Raw genomic sequence first — 22,856 nt, forward strand, 5'->3', positions numbered from 1 at the left:
AACCCTGACAAACCTGCCAGAATCTACCACTCCAGTCACTGTGGAATTAGATGACATGAAAAGCAAGCACTAATAAGAGCTGTAATCAAAAAATGTCCACGTCCCCAGGGAGAAGACAGTTTGGTCTATGTGACTAATAGGTGCCAGGACTGGGTGTCTAATGGGGGGTGCAAAGCATGCCCGGGGGTGAAAGATGGCACTGATTACCTTCCCGATGAGACCCGATCCTTCAGAAGTTGGTTGATTGTAACACAATCGCAGAAATCCTTGGCCTGGATAACAGACCAAATCTCAACGCCATAACCTATGGTCTCAGAATCCCCCATTACATCCTCATTCCTTGGGGCTTAAAGACATTTTTGTTTCATCCTAAAACATGCAAAGATCTCCTGGGGTAATTAAATATTATTGCACGGTATTGGAATAACTGGTTAACTCTTCAGTAGGTTTTTCTTTTCTTTTCTTTTCTTTTCTTTTCTTTTCTTTTCTTTTCTTTTCTTTTCTTTTCTTTTCTTTTCTTTTCTTTTCTTTCGTGTGTGTGTGTGTGTGTGTGTGTGTGTGTGTGTGTGTGTGTGTGTGTGTCCGGCGGGACAGGATCTCACTCTGTTGCCCAGATTGAGTGCAGTGACGCCATCTTGGCTCACCGCAGTCTCTGCCTCCTGGGTTCAAGTGATTCTCCTGCATCAGCCTCCCGAGTAGCTAGGATTACAGGTGCCCCCCATCGTGCTTGGCTAATTTTTGTATTTTTCATAGAGACAGGGTTTCACCATGATAGCCAGGGTGGTCTCGAACTCCAGACCTCAGATGAGCTACCTGCCTCAGCCTCTCAAAGTGCTGGGATTACAGCCACTGCACCCAGCCTTCAGTAGGTTTTTCTAAGGCTGCAAGATGAAGAAATGTTACCATGAACCCTACAACAATGCCCACTGTGGTCTAAGGTTCCATGGGCTCCTCTCTTTCTGTGGCTTGGAACTGAGCTTGGGTGGGAGTTTCATCATCTCCAAAGGGCCCAGCCAAGCGATCACTAAGTGACCCTTACCAAGTAATTGCTCAGCCAAAATTCCACGGGCAGGACCATCTTCCTTTAGTGCTAGGGGCACATGGGGTAGAAGAGTGTCAAGCTTAGGGTTGAAAGAAAGGCAAGGAAGGCCACGAACATGGTGGCCAGGAGTGAGGAGAGGGAATCTACTACACAGTCTTGATCTTCAGGCAGCTTCTTGGCAGAAGCAATAACTAACTTGGCAGCCAGACCAGGAGGCAAAAGGCCAGCAGCACAAATTCTAGAGTTTAGGGGAAGTGACTGAATGATATCAGGGAGGTTCCTTCTGCTGAATGAGTGGCCACCCCTGAGAGGAAAGGAAGGAAATCCTAATCAGAGTACCCCCACCATCCCTTGGGAGCTCTGTATATATGTGTCTCATTTAACCCTTAAAACAGCCCTGCAAGAAAGGTGTTATTATCCCCATTTTGCAGATGAAAGTGACGTCACTTGCCCACAGCCCCTCAGCTGCCCCAGGGCAGAGTCAGAATCAGCATCCACAGCTCCTGACTCTCTTCCCAGTGCTCTGCCTCTCCCTAAAGCAACCACCCCTGGGCATCCCACAGCTTTCTCTTACTTAGATAAATCAAGTGCTTACTTTTCCTGAAGTCTTGATTCCTTTAGCCAAGGATGCATACACAATGACCCAAGCCAGGAAGAGGCAGAAAGCTAGTGGCCACCTGATCTCGCCAGGATATTCAATCCCTGCAGAAATCTTCAGCACAAAGTACCTGAGAATTGGAGGGAGGGATGGGGGAAGTGATAGAAAGGAGAGACGGAGGTGACAGGCAGCAGGCTTTAAGCCTCCAGTAGAGCCAGGAGCCTTGCACAAAACTCCAGCATCCTCCACCCGCCCCACCATTGCAGACTTAATCACATCAGGCTATGGGGAATTTGCTGGTCTGGGCTCTTGCCCACAGCCGTCTGCAGAGACTCCAGCTGGATTTACCCTCCTCTTGATTATGTGCTGGGAGGCCACTCATGGCCCTGGGCAGGCTTCAGGACAAGGCTGTCAGCTCCATTCTCACTAGCACATCCCCAGGAGGAGTGCAACAGAAACTCTGAACCGTCAAGGGTGATTTTTGTGTGTTTTCTGTATTGCTCTACTCTTTTATGAGAATTTATTCTGATAGTAGTTGTGTGGTTTTAAATTTTAAAAATTAGTACATAGTGGAAACTGCATATGCTGAATGACTAAAAATGTGGCCCTGGATTGTAGTTCAAGTTGTGTTGGGCATTTCCTGAGGCTGAGGTTGGCTTAATTATAAAAGCAGGGCTGCCTAGACCTTGCTCAAGCAAAACATTCTAAGAGAGATGAGCAGCTGCCGACAGAAGAGGCCACTGGTCAGCTGTAGCTGCTGCTGGCAACTTGTATAGAAAATGAAGACATCATGGCCTGCCTGGCCAAATGGCTAGCAGGGCAGCCTCACCCCTGAGGACAGGAGGCAGCTTCAGGGACAGTGCCTGATAACAGATTCAGACAATTCCTTCTACTCCACAACCATCTAGATATACATCCTCTGTGAAACGCTGTGTTTGTAGGTTGACATTTTTCTGTGACCTAAAGAACAGGCAAGCCAGCATCCAGGCTCGCAGGACTGTGGGAATGATGGCCCAGAACGTTCTGACCTGCCGAGGGAAATGTAGGCAGCAGCCCCACTCCTGGTCCAGCTGGCTAGCTTGAGAGGCTCTTTGGCAACACACAGCCATGTTTTTCATAACAGTGATGGCCAACTCTGTGCAGACAGAGCCTCTTTCAGGCCCAAACCCTGGCAGAACCTGGACTCAGAGTTGACTCGGGCAGACCAAGGCTGGAACTAAACTTGGTTCCAAGGCAAAACCCTGAGGACCATATTTGCCAAGTGAGGAAAAGGACCTTCCTCATGTCCCATCCCCAAAATAGATAAACCACATAGTCAACAATTCCACGACTTAGCTGTCTCAACTGCTCCACGCTTCAATTGTAGGACCTCAAACAAGTCCCAAGAAACTCCTGATGACATTTCTTCTTAGAAATAAAGACTGGCCCCAAAGGATTAGTAAAGGCCACCAAAAGCAGGCTTGCAAATCACTTTCTAGTACACCAGACTGCATGGATTAGGTGTACTGGCAAATGATTTGCAAACCTGCTTTTGGCAGTCTTTCAGATTTCATCATACTACCAGGTCAGACACAGTTGCTCAGTGCTCAGGGATAATTAAAGGCCCACCCCTAATACCATGGTAATTATGGTCAAAGGGGACTATTTAATCAATTAGGTAACTTTCCCTTTTGTTCTGCAAGGAACAACCATGTACACTCTGAGTCTACAGGGGAAAAAAAACAGGAATAGGAATTAATGACAACTGGGAGAAGAGTCTAGGTATCAGCAACCACTTATCATCTAAGTGAAAGCCACAAACTGGAAGCTCATTGATTAATGCATTTTATTTGATCCCCATGTTCTATTTGAATTATTTTGCTGCCATTTAAAATAGGAGAGATCACATAAAAATCCAGATTTTATTTCCATCTTTTATTGTAAAATAGAAGCTCTGGCAGCACTGCCCCACAATTTCACAAGGCAGTGATCAGAGGTGCTGAGCACCAGTGACCTCCTTTACCTGTGACAGGCAGCCTCTTTGGTTTGCCACAGTCCCCACCCCTCCCTATCATCTCACTTATTTTCACTTTACTCATTTATAATCCTGCCATGCCTGAGTGCATTTGAATTTACAACCTCTGAATTAAAGTTTAGCTAGAGAACACTTTTTACGTACCCTGTGATGAACTCTGTCTACATTTATCTCCCTTAAGATATAATTTCATGGCTGGGTGCAGTGGCTCACGCCTGTGATCCCAGCACTTTGGGAGGCCAAGGTGGGCAGATCACAAGGTCAGGAGATCGAGGCCATCCTGGCTAACACGGTGAAACCCCGTTTCTACTAAAAATACAAAAAATTAGCCAGGCACGTGCCTGCAGTCCCAGCTACTCAAGAGGCTGAGGCACGAGGATCACTTGAACCCAGAGGCGGAGGTTGCAGTAAGCCGAGATCGTGCCACTGCACTCCAGCCTGGGTGACAGAGCGAGACTTCATCTCAAAAAAAAAAAAAAAAAAAAGAAAGAAAGAAAATAAAAAAATAATTCCATGAACTTCACTAAATCTTCCAGTGGTAGCTAAGGATCTTCAAGTATCCCTGAACCTCAGTCTCCAATGTCTAGCAAAACCAATATTGAAAAGTACAAAACTAAGGCAAAGCTCTGAAAAAAGGAAAAAAATGAATTTGTTCTTATTTAAACTAAAACTTTGAACATGACTTGTTTTCTTTTTGCCTCTCTTCCCTGAAGCCAAGTGCAGATGGAAGAAAAACTAATCTAGTTAACTGACAGTCCACTTAGATCACACTGGATCAAGGTTTTGAAATGGGCTTTTCATCAACATCATGAATTATAGCCACACTGATTCTGCTCCTACTGCCATCGTTCATCCAGCTCTGCTTTCCAGGCTCACTAGACACAACAATCTGCTCTTGGAAGCCAAACCAGGGAAAAAACCTTCCTCTCTGATCTCATCCCTTGGGCCACCCACACCTCTGGTCTGCAAATTGAATATTTATTAATTCATTGGGTTTCTCTTCGAAGAAAGAGAAAAAGAAAGTAAAAAAAGAAAAAGAAAGTCATCTTACTTGAAATACTCTTCACTTCCACTGACAAATGTCTTATTGGCCTGGCTGGTGAAATTAACCATTGTCAAGTTGGGATAGGCAGTCATGCAGAAAGTTGAGTTCTTGATCTGTATTTTGGGATGGTCACTGATAACACAGGAATCTGTTTAGGAGAGGACAGAATAGAAACACAGTGAAATCTGTACGGAAAACAGAGATGCGTCTCTCTGCAGCAGTTTAAAAACAAATGCCAAAAACATTTGCCAAATATTGGAGAGTAACTTCAGGAAAGTATTAACTGGGCAAAGCCAGATATATTAATAAAAAAACCAAAGAATTATGTTTTCTCCATCAGAGCCCCCAGTCCCCACAACTGCACCTCGTATGGATGACAAAGGCATTTATATACAGAGCACTCTCTATGTGGTGGGCAAGCATTTTGCGTGCATTATCTCATTTAATCCTCACAAGAGCCTATGCAGGAGGTACTATAATCTTCCATTTTCAAGCCACACAGCTTATGAGGAAGAGAATCAGGATTTGAATCCAGATCCTTATGACTCTGCAGAAAATAAATAAATTGCTGAAACGAATTTAATTGGAAAATAAACAGACCTATTGAAGGGTACTGCTACAGAAGGCTTTCTAAGAAGTTCACCTTGGACCCACTGCCTGGCACCACATTCAGTAAGTACTCTAGGATACACATGCTGTGTACTTTCTACTCTCACGTGGGTAGGAAGAGGCAGCAACCACACCATCTACCGGGGAGCCTGGGACAGGACCTAACAGTGTGGTGCTCAACTAGGGATGAGTTTTCTCCCCAGGAAACATTTGGCAAGTCTGGAGACATTTTTAGTTGTCACACCTTGGGGACCTGGTGCTTACTGGTATCTAATAAGTAGAGGCCAGGGATGCTAATACTAAATATCCTACAGTGCACAGGACAGCCCCCCACAACAAAAAATTATTCAGTCCTTTAGTCAGGCGTGATGGCACACACCCATAGTCCTAAATACTTGGGAAGCTGAGGCAGGAGGATTGCTTGAGCCCAGAAATGCAACACTGCAGTGAGACATGATCATACCACTGCATTCCCAGCCTGGGTGATGAAGCTTTTTTTTTTTCTTAAAAAAAAAAAAAAGAATTATTTAGTCCAAAACATCAGTAGTACCAAGATTGAGAAGGCCTGATCTAGGCAGGGATGGAGAAAGGAAATTAACCATGTGAGTCTTGGTATGTCAGGCTCTGTGTTGAACACTTTAATGATTATCTCATGAAATCCTCATAAAATCCAGGAGGTATATCTTATTATTGTCATTTTAAATAGGAAGACTCTGAAGTCTTTCTGACCATTTTACAATGCCTCTCTAACAGATTTTAAAATACAGATAAACTGACAAATACCTTAAATAAAGAATCCACCAGGACTAATCCCAAAGGACATTATTTTGCAAAGGAGCACATAGTAACAATAACAACAACAACTTACACTCATATGGCAGTTACCACGTTTACAGCACTGTTTTAAGTACTTTACATGCATTGACTAATTTAAGCCTCTCACCACCCCCTATGAGAAGGTACTGTTATTATCTCTATGTTACAGATAAGGAAAACTGGGGCACAGAGGGATGCAGTGGCTGGCCAAGGTCATACATCAAGCCAGGATGTAAACAAGGTTTCTCTTTGGAGTCAATGACTTAGGCACTCCAATGTGAACAGGGAGCAGGGATTATAAATTCAAACACCTATAGAAGGCAGGATGATGACTCAAATAAGGAAGGCATAAAATTGGAAAATAATAGAGAGAGGTGGGGACTGTGGCCAACCAGAGAGCACTCCAGCCAATCAGTGCCAAGCTTTTCCAGATGTTGTGGCAAAAGATGCAGAAAATCTATAAACTTACATGAAATCTCTCCATTTAAAAATACTGAATGTGTTAAAATTGTCTTTAAATACCATGAGCAACAATAACAAAAAGTGGCCAGGCAGGGTGGCTCACACCTATAATCCCAGCACTTTGGGAAGCCAAGGCAGGAGGATGGCTTGAGCCCAAGACTTCAAGACCAGCCTAGGCAACATAACGAGACCTCTATCTGTACAAAACATTTTAAAAATTAGCCAGGTGCAGTACTGCACATCTATAGTCTTAACTATCCAGGAGGCTGAGGGAGAAGGATTGCTTAAGCCCAGGAGTTCAAGGTTGCCGTGAGCTGTGATCGCACCACTGCACTCCAGCCTGGGCAACAGAATGAGACCCTTTCTCTAAAATAAATAAATAATTTTAAGAAGCAGGCTTGATTCCCAATTTATGCTGTCTGTGGAAGAGCAAAGTGGGCAAGAATGTGAGTTCAGGCGTTCCACTACTACAGAGAGCTTGAATGAGTTCCATTTATCCAAGCCTCCATTTTCTGGTCATTGTTGTTCAGGGTTGCAGTAAGGACTAAATGAAGAGAGATCACAAATGACAAATCTTCCCACGATGCCTGGCACACAGCTGGCACTCAATAAATTTTAGCCATAACTCAATCATCATTGTCATAGCTTTTTCTGGAGAGAGTATCTCTAGTCTTCAACATCATCTCCCACAAGGCCAATTGCCTGCCATAAATTGCCTACCACTTCCCATACACACTGCAGAGTTTCTTAGAATGTTGGGTAAAAAATGGAAACAATAATAAGAATCCTTTCCCTTTCAGTAATTCTTTAGACCAAGGTTTCTCAATAGTTGGGCTAATGGCATTTGGGGTCGGATAAAGTAACCTCAATAGGTCCATTGCCCAATGGGCACAGTGAGTCAATACACCACCAAGACACTGCATTGCAGCACAGAAAGAGGTTTAATTAAGAGAAGAGGACTTTTTCTAAGTCACCCCAGAATTTCAAAGGACCAATACCCTGCAAGGGATAGCCTGGTCCCAGGAACAGAACACACTCATGTGCTGGTAACACAGAGAATGACAGATGGAGGGGCTACACAAAGAAAGACTGGGGATAGACACCTTGGTTTTTTTTTTTTTTTCCACCAAAATAAACAAATAAAGCACTAGCTAAAAATGAGATAGGATCTCTCAGCCTGATCATATACTCACAGGAAACAAATAGAGTTTCCTGGGTTGCAGCAGAGAAAGAGGTTTAATCACAAGAGCCACTAAACAAGGAGATAAGAGGAAACCTCAAATCCATCTCCCCAAAGAGTTTGGGCCTAGGGTTTTGGAGTAGATTGAAGAGTGCCGGGTGAAGTCATGGAACAGAGAGATGAAGAAATGTATTCTCACACTGATTCAGTTCCTCTGTGGGAACCTTTTTTCATTTGTTTGTTTTTTGGTTTTTGAGACCGTTGTCACCCAGGCTGGAGTGCAGTGGCATGATGTCTGCTCAAGGCAACGTCTACCTCCAAGGATCAAGTGATTCTCATGTCTCAGCCTCCACAGTAGCTGGGATTACAGGTGTGCGCCAACACTCCCAGCTAATTCTTGTGTTTTTAGTAGAGACACGGTTTTGCCATGTTGCTGACTGGTCTCGAATTCCTGGCCTCAAGTGAAACATCCACTTTGGCTTCCCAAAGTGCTGGGATTACCGGCATGAACCACTGCTTAAAGCTGGTAGGAGTCTTTAAACTGGTTGGCATCAGCTGTTTTGCTGGAATTCAGGATCTGCTTAAGCAATTCTTAAACAAAAGCCTCATGATTCTAACCTCAGAAATCTTATCTATAGGAACAACGGGGATGCAAATGTATGTAGTGTTACTCAACTTTTGGTTTCAAGGAAGTGAGTCAAAGCACAGCCTGATTAATGCTAATTATAACAATACTTCTGTCTGGAATTCTTGTTAACCCTGCAAGGACAGCTTTAATAATTATTGGCTCTGGGACCGTCCTGTGCGTTGCAGGATATTTAGCAGAATCCCTGGCCTCCACCTACTAAATGCCAGGAGCCCATCCAGCTGCAACAACCAAGAATGTCTCTGAACATTGCCAGATGTCCCCTGCAAAATCTCCCCTTATTGAGAATCTCCACTTCAGGGCCTAAAAATATCTTCCTGTTCAAAGTATCTTCTTTAGTCTAATCGAATAACAGTTTCAGGAAGATTCCCACCTAATCATTATCAAATATTTACCAGGAAAGCTTTTGTTTCCCCCAGCGATGACATGAATGAAGACAGTTAAAGAACCCTCCATATCTCTGTTCTGTAAATAAGCACGTAAGTTATTTCTCGCCCTCCTGCCAAACAATTACATCCACCCAAGACTGCAGCGATCACTAACACGAGGGCAAACACCAAATCTCTTGCTTCCCAAGTTGCAATTGTGAAGCACGCAGGCAGCCTCCCTAGAGAGCGTCTCTGGATGTCTGCAGATCACTGCCGCCGCAGCAGCACAAGGTCACCGTTCCTGCAGCAATGCAGCAGGGCTCCCAGGATCCCTACTCGCTCGCTCCGCAGCCTCAAGCCTCCTGCAATATCCCCTCCCACCACTGGGCGGCAGGAGCATACTTCCCAGTGCCCGGCGCCTTCGGGTCCACCGGCGAAGGAATGATGGGGCCATCTCATCAGAGAGCTCTGCGGCCCAGCAACCCCGAACAAAGAACAGAGATAATGATCGTGCTAAATTGGAAGCTGTGGAATGGGATTGTCTTTACTCGGGCAATTATTAATAAATGAAAGCACATGAAAGACCAGGGAGAAAAGGAATCATTTAATTAAATTTCTAATGAAAATGAAGCCATTCCGGAAATAGAAATGGTATTTATGTTGTTCCTATTTTACATGACCCAGCTAGCTCCTATTTTCACATAAAACCGCTGGTCTCACTTGACAGGCACAGATTAGTCATTCTCCATTACAGATACTTGGAGAGTTGAGTCACCCTAAAGACGGCAGCCTCTCTTACAACCTGCATCAGAAAAAGATGTAACAAATGCTGCTTCTCCCCACCCACAGATCCAGGGCTTTCCTCTGGGGCGGGAGTGGGTATGGTTGCCTGGTATCTCCATGGAATGTGTCCCTTGCAGCACTGAGAGGGTCATGGGGCAGCTCCGCGCTGCACGTGAAGGTCACAATAGCTAGCCATTCAGTCCCTTTCTCCTGGGATGAGTCCTTTTGCCCAGCAGTCACAGGGTGTGGGTAGTTGTGGGGTTGCAAGAGAGAGATGAAACTGGAAGGCAACTGGTGGGAAATGCTGGGGGAAAGAGTTTGTCCATCTCTTAAGGAAGCCTTGCTCAATATGACCATTTGTGAAACAGCCTGGGAATATCCGTTGTCTAGACTCCTGATTTGTCCAGCAGAGCGTGGGGCTCTGCAAATCTGGCCACTATCACCTTTTCTAAGTCACCCCAGAATTCCAAAGGACCGATACCCTTGCAAGGAAGGGATAGCCTGGCCGGAGGAACAGAACACACTCATGTGCTGATAACAGAGAATTACAGATGGAGGGGCTGCACAGAGAAAGAGTGCAGATTGACACCTTGTTTTTCTTTCCACCAAAAAAAAAAAAAAAAAAAAAATTAAAACACTGAGTAAGAATGAGATAGGATCTGCTCAGCCTGGTCATATACTCGCAGGAAACAATCAGAGTGAAAAATGTGCATTGTCTCCTTGTGCTCAGAGCTAGGATAGTTTTAATGGTTTTGTACCAGTTGAGTAGGAGCTGAGCTCTGTCATGTCTTTGCTCTGCCTTTCCTGTCTCCCAGGTGATGGTGAGCCAGACTGGAAGTCAGGAGCAGGGGCTTCTGTGCCTCTTGGGCCTCCATCCATGTGCCTGATCCAGTCAACATGCTCAGCCTGCTTTAAATACACACACACACACACACACACACCACAGAGAGAGAGAGAGAGACTATAAAATAAACACATGTTCATGGCAGAAAATGCAGAAAAGAATGGCATCTCTCTGGGTCTGTGAGAGGGAAGAATTCATCTTTTTGCCCTTAATATACTTGAAGGGTTAAATAATGTGCTTTCCATCATGAAAAAAGCTGGTTTTGGAGGGCAACACTAAGAGCCAATCATACAGAGATCACAGAAAGCTGGTCTTGGCACAGACCTAGCTGAGGAGAATTAACAGATCTACTGGGGAAAGAAGAAACTACTTGCTTCTAGGTCCCCTTTAAAATGACCAGAGCTTCCAAAGTGACTACTACTAGCACCTTTCATTTGTAGAGTTGTATACTTCTGCAACTGTATCACACCCCTCGTTTCTTTTCTCCTTACAGCAATCCCCATAAGGGGTTTGCTTACAGCAATCCTTACAGCAATCCCCACAATCTACCATAAGGTAGGTAGTGGAAGAACATTTTTATTTCTATTTTTCAGAGAAGGAAAACAGATCCAGAGAGAAGTTACTTGACCCAGACATACATAGTCAGTGACAGAGCTATAGACCAGAAAGACTTCCTGACATAGCTGCCCTACTTCTCCTCATATTCACTCTCTTGCCCTTGACCCAAAAAGCTGACACTTTTCCCCAAGGCCTCAAGTCCCAATCTATTTCACATCTGAAACATCTTCCAGGAATACTCCCTGACTCCCCAGTAGCTTGCCCTCTTCTAGACACTACATTTTTATCAGAGTGGTCTAAGGGTTCACTCTCATATTCACCCTGAGCAGTATCTTGTGAAGTCTGGCCCCAGGATTGCTCTCCTGGACTCTAGGAATTAGACCATCACTTTTCAAATTGTACCATGCAGATAAGTCACTTGGGAACCTACTTAAAATGCAAGTCTTATTCAGAAAGGCTAGAGGGTGGCTTCTCACCACCATCCAGGTAATGCTGCTAATCTAAGAAACACTATAAAACAAAATAGGGGCCGGGCGCAGTGGCTCAAGCCTGTAATCCCAGCACTTTGGGAGGCCGAGACGGGTGGATCACGAGGTCAGGAGATCGAGACCATCCTGGCTAACCCGGTGAAACCTCGTCTCTACTAAAAAATACAAAAAACTAGCCGGGCGAGGTGGCGGGCGCCTGTAGTCCCAGCTACTCGGGAGGCTGAGGCAGGAGAATGGCGTAAACCTGGGAGGCAGAGCTTGCAGTGAGCTGAGATCCGGCCACTGCACTCCAGCCTGGGCGACAGAGCGAAACTCCGTCTCAAAAACAACAACAACAAAAAAAAAACAACAACAAAAAATAAGATTCTACAAGGACTTGTTAAAATGCAAATTTTCTGAACCCAATCAAATCTATAAATCAGACTATCTTGTGGGCCTGTGAACCTGCATTTTAAACAAAGATTCCCGCTATTCGTGAGCAAACAAAAATTTGATTATGCCCTCCTCTGGGCCAGGAACTCCTTAAATGTTAGAATTAAGTATATTTGATAGTTCGATGTAATCTCTGTGCTCCCAGAACATAGTATAGGTCCTAGCATGCATAATATATGTTCAATTATTTTGTTGAATAAATGGATAGTTCAGAATACACACACCTAAAGCAGATATTTCCAAACTTACCTAATAAAAGTTTGGTTTTATCTTTGCATTCTGGTGTATTCCAAGGGTTGTTGCAGGAGCCCCAGGGTAGTACAGACACAAAGGAGGCAAACAGGTAGAAAAGTGTATAGCAAATAATCACATTGTAGTATATGGCTATTAGGACAGAGATGATCAGCATCGCGATGCCACAGCCTGCAGAAGCAAAAATTCCAGGGGTTCATTCCTTCTTAAATGCTATGGAATTCTTAGAGTTGGGCATAGGGTAGGGACCTAGGTCTGGGCTCTCTTGTACAGAATGGATGCACTAATAGCAAAGTGGACTGTATGTCTACCAGGGATATGAAGGCATTCTGCTGGGAACTCAACAATGCCAGAGGTGATCTTGGGCCCTTATTCAGAAGGACAAAATAAAGGATGGCAAGAGTTAGTTCTATTAACCACAAAGGCAGGTCTCCCTCCCTGGGGATGCATGGTGCCAGAGGGGACAGAGTCAGAAAGGGCCTGAGGAGGCTGGGAGGCAGGCTGGACTCACCTTGTAGAGCTGGGATGGCCTTCCACACAGACACCGGCCCCTGGCTGGCAAACTGGCCCAGCGACACCTCCAAGAAGAAGATGGGTAATCCAGCCAGAGCCAGCATCATCAGGTAAGGGATGAGGAAAGCACCTTGGAAAGAGAGTGGGAAGTGAGAGCCCTGGGAGGCAAAAGCAGGCTGCTGCCCTCCTTCACCTTCCGGGTTGGGGGCTGGGTTGCCTCTCAAAGAACTAAAGGACAATTTAGCTCCATTCCTGAATAAGCCCTTTGATGTCCTGTCTCAGCAACAGTCACCCACAGATATTTAAGAGCCCTCCTCCAAAAAGTATAAGGGTACCCATGCAAATACACTCCTTATTTCAATTCTCCACTGGCAGATGGCTAAGGATATGTGCTGATGGGGTTTTATTCTTTTATTTTTTTATTATAGCACTTCAATTTCCCAAAATTAAGCCCCTGCAGAGCTCAACCAGTCCATGCCTTTGACTCACTACTGGATTCAGATTGGTGAAATCGGAGCCTCAGCCCTCCCAGGACCTAAAAGCTTCTAAGCCAAACTCTAGGAGGCCTCCTCTACAGTAAGTTACCTGAACACCTTCTGCCAACCAGGGTTGGGCAGGCTCTGCCAGAAAGCCATTGGGGGATACCCATCCTTCTTCCTAAACCCATCCCCATCCCCATCACACACTTCTCAACGTCCTTCTCCATATGAGAAGTTCCTTCCATCCTTCAAGGTCAACTCAAATGCTTCCTCTTCCAAGAAGTCTCCCATCTGTGTCCTCCCACAGTACCTTGCTCCAGGCACCAATCACTTGTTAATTTTTATGTAAGTGTCTTATTCAGCCTGTGAGCCCCTAATGTTGTTTGCGCTTCATCTCTTTATTCCTCAAAATGCCCCGTCTAGGGCAATAGTATCTGGCAGACCTCCACAGAGTCGCTGAGACTTCTCTAGGGTTCTTTACCTTCAACATTCTTTGAGGTTGTTTGGGAGGGACTTGGGGAATGGTCGTGATTTTTGAAAAGGTTTTGACCAGAACGTGCTGCTGCATGGGCCAGAGTCAAGGGCCAGGGTACTGGAGATGCGCGAGAGCAGAACAATGGCCTTAGCGGAGGGAAAACTGATCTTTCTCTAGTCTACTCTTCATGCTCCCGCCCCTCCGCACTTCCTGTTGGATGGCAGGGCCTTTCCTGCCCGGGGCTTTCCAAGCCAGGAAGGCCCAGGAGCAGCCACGGGCTGCTGGGGAGTAAAACCCGGGTCCTGCTTTATCCTCTCAGGACGGTGATTGTGCAGTCCTCCTCTGCTCCTGAAAAGGAGCGGCGAGCCCTCCACCCCACACTGAGGGCTGCGGGGCCCCGAGCCGCAGTGCGGAACAGGCTGCCTCCCATCGCAGCGCCTGGCTCCTCGGGAGCGCTGAGATCTGCTCCGCTGCTCTTCGCAGATCCCGGGCTTGCAGAGCGCGGGCACTTGCGCGGGCCAACCTCCTTTTGCTGGAACTCCCTCCCCATCCTCTACCCTGAGTACCCACTTCCCTTCTATTCACTGGAAGCCTTGTTGTAGCATCCTGGCCTGAGGGCGCCCTGTGGAAAACCAAACGGGAACCTATCTGGGTGCCTCTATTCGTGTGGCCGGTACCTGGTCTGTTTTCAGGGCACCCCAGATGGCAAATGCTCTGCGGTTCTCGTAAGTACTTGTCAGAGTGTCCTAATTTGGTACTAGAGAGGAGGGGAGTAGTGGCCTATGTTTTGCGCTTTAACCGTCCGGTAATGCAGCACCTGTCAGTTCCGCTGCACCAAATTCCGCCTGAAGCGGACCCAAGAGGCAAAACAAAAGAACAAAAACCCTCAAACTGCCTGACCTATGGGCTGAAGGAATGCATTGTTTGTCCCTTCCGTCCAGTTGAGAAGATGTACGAGGGGGCTCTAGGTTCAAATTCCTATTGCTAGAGAGCGGCCGGCCCCGCGGCACCTAAACGTCGGGAAGGCCAGAGGGATCGTGAATGTGCCAGGTCCCTCCTCGGTGGGTACAGAAGAGGTACAAGGGAGCACAGTGGCCCAGCAGCCGATGCAAGCCTAACTAGTGTCCTCCCCGTTTCTGAAACGGCTTTCCTTGAAAACCAGCACCTTCCTCCCATTTAGGGCAGATGAAAGAAATCTGTTTTCGCTGTACGATTTTACTAAAATCAAAATATGTTCTGCTTCAAGAAGCAGAACAAGAAGGCGGAGGTGGCGGGCATTTCTGAGAGGTTTTTGACAGCACATCCCCCACCCCTTCCCCCTCACCTCCTAGCTCGCCTAAGGAGTCCCCTAGGAAGGCAGGATATAACCCTGAATCAGGGCTCCAGGACTGTACAGCTGCTGGCTGTAACCTTATTGGATGCCCGAAGTGCCGCCGCTCTCTGAACGCTTGACCGCTAGCACCCGTGCTTACGTGGCTCAGGACCCAGGCCCCAAAACTGGGTCAGTGGGGGTTTGTGGGGCTTCACTCCTCCCCTGTGCCCCTCTCTAGATAAGAGACTCCGGGATCTAATGCTGAACGATTATGGTTCATAACGCCCTCTGGTTATGCACTCACGCCTACGAGGTGTAGGGCTGGAGCCTGCGGAGGCTGCTCTGAGCCTCCCCGCCCTGCGACCCTGCCTGAGGGCTCCTGTCCCACCCAACCCTCAGGTGCCCGCCCCGCCCCGCAGCAGGCGGAAAGAGCGGAAAAGCCATACCTCCCCCGTTCTGGAAGGCCAGGTAGGGAAACCTCCAGACATTGCCCAGCCCCACTGCGTACCCCACCATGGACAGGATGAAGTCCAGTTTGCTGGACCAGTTCCCTCGGGCCTTATTCTCATCCCCTTGCTCGTCCTCCTGGGGGCGGAAAAGCACATTGTCGATAAGAGCCCCGAGTAGGTCCACAAGCAGGCCCCTTCCACCCCTCCCCCGGGCTAGGGGTCCTTCCCAGCAAGCAGGCTCCCACTTTTCAACTGAGGATGCATCGGCAAGCAGGACCCCAAATCTAAAGAAAGGATGCATCTACAAGCAAGGACCTCACCCCTCAACCCTGCACTGAGAGTCAATCAGCAAGCAGGTCCCCAATTCTGATCTGAAGATCCATCTTAAATAGACCCAAAACCCCCTCTTTCCCAGATCATACAGTCAGGGCATACCAGCAAGCAGCTCTCCCCAAACCTTGAACCTGTAAGGTGATTGCAAGCAGGTCCCTCCATCCCCAAACCCTCACCAAGAATTTATTTGGCAAGCATCATGCCTGGAGTTCCCAGCAAGCAGGTTCCTAATTAATCCTCTCCCACAAAAAAGCCTTCACCATACCCCCTCCTCAGCCCTTTCTTCCTTTAGAGTGTGTGACAAGACCAGAAAGAGAGCTGCAATGCCGAAGCCAGCTGGAGCCCCTGCCTTACTTTCTTGACCAAACCAGAACCTGCCTGGTCAACTAATTTAAGAAAGCATCCTTCAAGACTAATGCAAGGGAGATGGGCAGGAGGGAGATTTGCAGGTGAAACAAGAGGGAAAGCAAACAAACAAAAAAGGTTGATATGGGAAGACACAAACCATCTACAACCTTGAGTTCTGGTCTAAATTTTACTACTAACCAGCTGGACAACCCCAGGCAAGCCTCTTGCTCTCTCTGAACCTCCATGTCTCATCTGTAAAAGAGGCTTAAAATAACTGTCCCCTGAAGCCCTTGCCAGCTCCAGCAGTCTATGAATCTTTGAGGCTCATTTCTTCAAGCTCACACTAAGACGCTTTCTTGGGGCAGTGCCTGGTCATGGAATGCCTCACTACTACTCAGGAAAAATGGGGGGAGACCACCCCAAATAAACTCTGAAAATGTTTTGGGACACCTAGACACTGCACAAAGCTTTCCAGAGACTCAGGCCACCACACAGTTTCCACCTTCTCAGTCACCCGTCACCTCCTATTGTAGTAACTTGCTAGGTCTCATACTTTTCTACAGGCTGTGGAGGACACAGCAGCAGCTGTCAGGAGAAGTCTTGGGGAGGGAGAAAGAGCCAGGGTGAGTGTCAGAAAGGCACAATCAGAAAGATGGGCAGGGCTGAAAATAAGTACTTTCAGAAACCAAACATCTTTAACATCCTCCCTCTCATCCTCCCACACACAGACCACCTCCACTCCTAATCCCACCCTTCAATCCTTCCAGAGCTGCAAAGGGTGGGAGTTCCAGCTCCTTCTGCCGCAGTGCGGAGGTTAAGCAAGACAAGTGAAACAAATATTCTGCTCCACCTGGGGTCACACTGTGGGATACATGCTGTCAGAGGCAGATAATACACATAGAAAAACCCTCCAGATGTGGACCCCAAAAGGAAAGGCAAGTGGGAAATTCTATGTTTATTTCTAGTTCTGACACCACAAGCTCCTGCTTTGTGGGCCTGTGGATAAGTGTGAGTGTGTGTGTGTGTGTGCGTGCGTGCAAACACTAGAGTAACTAAAGATAGAAGGGCTGTATAAATCCTAAACCTCACACAGGCATAAATTTTGGTCCAGGCCCCACTGCTGGATATATGCCTAGTCCCTGAGGCCAGGAAAGGACAGGAGATAGCAGAAAGGCAGGCAGTGAGAAAGGAAGAGGTGAAGTGGGTGAAAAAGGACAGAAGAAAGAAGAGATCAGAGAAGGAAGGAGAGAGACAGAGGGAAATGGAAGAGAACAAAAGCCTATATGAGATAGCGGGCCACCAGCGAAAGTTGCCTTTATTCATAACCCAAGGATTGGGATTTGCTCTGTGGGTTTTTCACACCTCTAATTAAGTGGTAAAGGATCAAATGCAAGAGGGGATTCAGATTAGTGGAGCCCGAAGCTTATACAATTGAGGGAGGTTACTTTAGGGAAAAAAATAGAAAATTTCGGCAAAAGTAGACACCAGGTTTTGGAAGGACCCAGGCAAAGGACAGGCCCCAAAGCTTAAGCTTCAGTAGCCTCAGGTAAACCCACCTCGCATTAAATGAGTTCTCATGTAATAAGCGTTACTGGTAGTGTAAAGGCTACAAAACTTAAACTGTTATCCTCCTACCCCTCCACCCCCAGCCACCACCACCTGGCTTTGTTCTGAATTTTCTCCCTCTTTTTGTTTAATTAAGAAATTATTTTTGAAAAGAAAAGACAGTCATTGGCAGGAGAAGGAGTCTGTCTGCATAAAAGGGTGGGATCTATCTCCCTCAACTGCTTCGTGAATCCGGACCTGGACTCCCACTACAGCCAAGGCTGGGAAGGGGCAGGTCGTGGCCCCTCTGGCAGGGTCACTGCAGCCCTCGCGCCCTGAACTGCCGACCCCAGCGCAGTGCGAGCTTCCGAAGCCCCAAAGCCGCCTCCCGCATCCATCACCTGGCACTGCCAACCGGTTTCCCCATCAGCACACGTGCACCCGCCACGGCCCGGCTGGCCTCTCTCGCGCAGCTGGAGAGCAGGACACTGTGCGGGCCGAATGCAACCGCTTACCTGGGTGGCAACGGTGGCCACGCTGCCCGGGAGCACGGACGTGATTCCATCCGTGCCCAGCACCACGGTGCTCTGGCTCATGTTCACCCAGCCCACGGCAGGGGCATTGTTCCGCTCCAGGGTGCCCTTGCCCACATTCACGTTCGCATCCCCCTCCGGGCCTCGCAGGGCATGGATCTTACAGTGCAGCGCGTTGCCGCGCGCGGAGCTCCCAGGAGGGGGGACGGCCTGCGCGCCTTGTGCCTCTCTCAAGTCCCGCAGAGCTGCCGAGGCCGCCTGCGCCCGCGGGCTACTGAGTTTGCAAGACCCCACTCCTGGCGGCTCAGCCTCGCAGGCTCGCGCGTCCGCTGACTGGAAAGTCTGGGCGCCGGTGGAAGCGGACCTGGGCACATGTGACGGCGGCGGGGCGGCAGCCGCGGGAAGCTCCTGCTCCGGGCTTGTCCTGGGAGCGCATGGGCCATCCGGGTGGCCCTGCGCCGCCGCCGCCTCCGGGCTGTTGGCTGGCTGTTTATTCATTTCCTTGGGAGCACTGCAATCCTGCAAACACAATGTCAAGTTCGTGCAAAACAAAGTCACAACAGCTTTTAAAATACCTGTATCTACATATGGAGACGTTCGCAACTCAGGTCCAGATACAATATCTGGGGAAGCAAATTGGAATCTGAATTTTTTCTGTTAAGAAAGACTGCAATCAGTATTTCTCAATTTGCCCGCTTCATCGATAACCAGATGACAAAGAAGCTAATATTTCCTCCCTAGTGGAGGATGAACTAAGAAAAGAGGCAGAAATGTAATTTTGTAAGGGTAAAGGGGGAGTGAAAATAGCCCTAGAGTCATGAGCTACCCTCCCTCTTTGGATTTCACATCACAGCTGTGGGTGCCCGCATCCCCATCACCATTGTAGAAAGATTCTTTAATTTTCCGCCCCATTTCCTTTGTCATTCAACAATGCACATTGCCTTTTTCCCCCATAGACAAGCTGTGGCCACAAAGCTGATGCCCTGGCACCTGCGAGCGCTTGAGGCCAAATTGGTGGAGTCCCAGCGCTCCACAACCCGCCTCCTCCCGCCAGGTAGCAAAGAAAGGTTAAGAATCACGATCAAAATAACCACAAAAAATCCTACAACGATAATAAATTTAAGACACAGAGTAGTAATTAGGTTTGTTATCTTACACAACTTGTATTCACTTCCAGATTCCCAGACACGTAAAAGAATATGCAAAGTTTTTTTGTTCTTTTGTTTGTTTGTTTGTTTTTGCGTAACTATTCACAGGCGTCTAATACCCTTCACAACCCTACGCTGGCTTGGGTACCAAAACCCATGACTAATTTTTATTCTCTTTTTCCCAATTCACTTTCAAATGAAAAGAACTGCCAGCGGTGGTTTTCCTAGCCACTTTCTCCCCTCGAGTTATCTTTCAGGGCTTCCTAAACATTAGCACCAATAATTATTATTACACTGTAATAATCCTATTATCTTCACCTCCACTGCACTCTTCTCGTCTAACCCCCTTTCACAAGCACGCAAAATAGAACTCCTCAATTTGCACAAATCTGAATACCTCGGCTTCAGCCAGCATTTGTCTCATTAGCCTCTAGGACCCAGAGCAACTCGCCTCTGTACCGGCATCTGGCTTCTCAGCACCGAGGACAGTACCCGGGATCGGGTCTTTAGGAGCCACAGCCAACAGCTCAGCTCTACAGCCTAGGAAACCTCTTTGCGACCTCAGGTGACGCTCACAAGTACAAACACCTAGGGCTTCGAGAATTGTTCTCCTCGTCGACCCCTTTCCCCCCACCCAATGCACAGACATCTCCAAAAGAAAGAGCCAAAACGAATCTGCTTTTCCTATCCCCTCAGCCCCTTTTCCTCTTGAAAGAACAAAAGCACTCACTCACCATGTCTGACACAGGCAACAGATTGAACTGGTGGAGGGTGAAACCTGCTATTGACAAGACTGGGTTTGGCTCCAGCAGGAGAGGCGCTTTCTATATCTCCTTGGGAAAGGCCGGGTTTGCGTCAGTGCAAAGCAAGGTGCCCTTGGTTTGACATTTTCTTGATAATACAAGTTTGATAAATCATTACCCCCTTGGATTCAAGTTTTAAAGGGACAACAGCCTAGAGTATGCTGGCCAGTTGTCGCTCCAGCGGGAGGGGGCTGCGTGTTTGGCGTGACTCATGTGGGTCTGATTACTAAACTGAAACCGGCAGGAGGGGAAGACAGAAGTTTGCCTCCTCCTAATTAAGGGAAACATGGGAGGGACACGTCCCACTGCACCCAAGGCAAGGCGCAGTCGCCAACAGAGTGGATCGAGATGTAGAGGTGGGGGGAGGGAGCTAAACCACTGTCTTCTCTTTCCCTTTCACTGTATTCCATTGCTCTCTCCCCCAATCTTCAGGGATGCCGAAAATATTACTCCGAAAGAGACTGAGGGTCTGCGCATAGCCCCACAGCTCTGCGATGGCTGAAGCAGACATGGGTCCTGCATTTATCAAGGTGTACCTACCTAGCATGTATGTGGACTTTAGATTCTCACATCCCTACCCTTTCGGACAGTCAGTCTTGGACGAATCCTGGGTTTTTTGCTTAAAATTTGGGATCTAGTATTTCCGTTCCTATTTCTGTTAACACAATCAGGAGAAAATTCTGAGTATAACTGGCCGTTCTCATTGCATTTTTAAGTTCTTCTGAAGACGTTTTAGAGAAATGAAAATGAAGATTTTCCAACACAGACCTAGTTCTTAGGTCACTTTCAAAGTCAAGGAAAACCCATTCTTTCTTTGTAGTCCTTTCAATAAAATCCTACCAGAGCCAGGCCTGATTTGGCAGCGCGGGACCTTAGAGACCGTCCAAATCGAGATGCCCAGCAATGGGGGGAGCGGGGGGTGGGGGGGGGAGCCGTACCAGGAAGTGGAAATTCAACAGTACTGTGGCGGGGATGGGATTGGGGATGGCGATAAAAAGATGGACTTTCTTGTTGGTACAATGCAACAGCTATAATCAGGAGAAGAGAAAACGCCTTTACAAAGAAGGTGTAGTTTGGAGACTAGAAGGGGATTATCAGCAAAATGCTTCCCTCCTCTCCTTACTTGCCGGTCTAGCTTGGGGAAACCCTGGCCTCGGGGATGAGGAGCCACAGACAGCACGTTGTCCTTTCCCTACTGCCAACAGCCCAGCCCACTGCCTCAGGGTGTGCGCCGTCGCAAGCGGCTGGGCCGTCCCCGCGCGGCGGGAGGACACTGCCGCGGCGGCGGCGGCCGCAGGCGTAGTCTGCAGTGGCAGATTGCAGCGGGCGCCAGGGGCACTGAGGGGCGCCCTCCTGCCCCTCTGGAGAGCCCGAGAGTGTTTGGATGCCTCTGCTGGTTGGCTCTCCCGCCTAGCCCCTCTAAAGGGCAACTGGCTGGGGACACACGGTCTGCATTGCCTTTGGTGGGGGCAGGAGGAGGAGATCTTTCTTTTGAGACGCCTTGAGAATTTCAGGTCGCTTTTTATTGCAGTTTTGAGCTAACGTCTATTGAGATCTCAATACTCAACCATTGTGCAAGGGCTATCCATGAATTATCCCGGTTAGATTTGGCAATTGCCTTTCAGAAACTGCACAATTGCAAAGCTAAGGAAATTGGGGCTCAGAAAGTCGTTTCTGAGTCCTGGAGAAGATCCCAACCACCTCCCGCGGGGCTGTCTCTGGGATCAGTCGCGCTCTCCCTGGGGCCAGCTCTTGGGCGAGGTCGGGAATTAGGGTTAAGAGGGTGAGGTGGGGTGGGCTGTGGTGGACTCTGGCTGGAGGAGGGTCTTCTGAGTGGGTGGGACTGAGAATTCTGCAGGGGTGTCTGCTCAAGTTCCGGCTGGCGCTGAGAAGCAGCCCGCAGGCTCTTGGCATCTTGGGGGAGGCCAAGAGAACCTAAGGGTGTTTCTGCCTAAACAGTCCCCAGTTTCCGAGAGGGCTCAAGACGAATGAATGCAAGAACTGTAGAAGGCAGGCCTGGCAGGCAGGCTTGGGCTCAGAGAGCGATCGGCCGGAGCGGTACCAAGAGGCGGGCCCAAAGATCGGTGTAGGCCTCCCTCTGCAGTTCCCCGGCCGACTTCCCCGAGGGACAGTCACGACTTTGGAAGGTTCTGGCCAGTTTCCCAATTTGCATTTGAGCAGCCCCAGCAAAGGGCCAGGTGAGAATGGAGCGTCCACGCGGTGCCCGGACGTTCCAGGGCGCACAGACTTGGCTGCCCCGGGAAGAAGGGGGAGAACTGCGCAGAGGCGGCGGAATCCTGCCGGCCTTCTCACTTCCCCCAGCTGCGGCCCTGGGCCTGAGTGACGCCCAGCGCCGCCGTTTGGCCCCCAGGCCTGACGTTTCGCCCGCTGGCCCTCCCCGGCCCGGTGAACACTTGGGTTCCTGCGTGGGGCCTGCCGCGCGTCAGGCTCTGCAGAGGCGGGTGACGCGCAGGAACTGCTACGGGGTTTGGCAGAAGTGCTATTAGAGCTCCCGGCCTCCCCCCACTTTCAGCCGCAAAATCCTAGAAGGGAGGGGCTGCGTGAAGAACAGAGGGAGGGTCTGGAGCGGAGAGGCCTGGAGGTGTCGCTATGAGGCCAACGCGGGGCGGAGGGGCGAGCACCAGCCCGGCTTGAAGGTTGGGGTTCAGGGGCGGGAGAGAGCGTGCTGAGGTAGGAAGCCAGGCCCCGGGGCAGCAGGTCGTGCGTATGGGTGTGTGTCAGCGCCTACGAAGCGCAGAGGATGGAACCGCAGTATTAAAA

At 48.5% G+C, this 22,856-nt stretch overlaps 1 protein-coding gene across 2 annotated transcripts in view; it reads right to left on the reverse strand.

Moving 5' to 3' along the window:
• Positions 1-20,282, reverse strand: part of SLC6A5 (solute carrier family 6 member 5) — a 58,833-nt gene extending 38,551 nt beyond the window's left edge. The window contains exons 1-7 of one of the 2 annotated variants that reach the window (XM_010388271.2): positions 20,007-20,282; positions 18,107-18,643; positions 15,363-15,501; positions 12,649-12,780; positions 12,135-12,308; positions 4,706-4,847; positions 1,638-1,770 (exon numbers count right to left, since the gene is read on the reverse strand). In XM_010388271.2, the coding sequence (XP_010386573.1) occupies positions 1,638-1,770; positions 4,706-4,847; positions 12,135-12,308; positions 12,649-12,780; positions 15,363-15,501; positions 18,107-18,643; positions 20,007-20,009 (1,260 nt within the window). In that variant the 5' untranslated portion in view covers positions 20,010-20,282. The remainder of the gene's footprint in view (positions 1-1,637; positions 1,771-4,705; positions 4,848-12,134; positions 12,309-12,648; positions 12,781-15,362; positions 15,502-18,106; positions 18,644-20,006) is intronic. The other variant, XM_030918324.1, reaches the window with a different exon arrangement.
• Between the last annotated feature and the right edge of the window lie 2,574 nt (positions 20,283-22,856).

Source organism: Rhinopithecus roxellana, chromosome 15 (genome assembly GCF_007565055.1).
Source record: "Rhinopithecus roxellana isolate Shanxi Qingling chromosome 15, ASM756505v1, whole genome shotgun sequence".
Lineage (NCBI taxonomy): Eukaryota > Metazoa > Chordata > Mammalia > Primates > Cercopithecidae > Rhinopithecus > Rhinopithecus roxellana.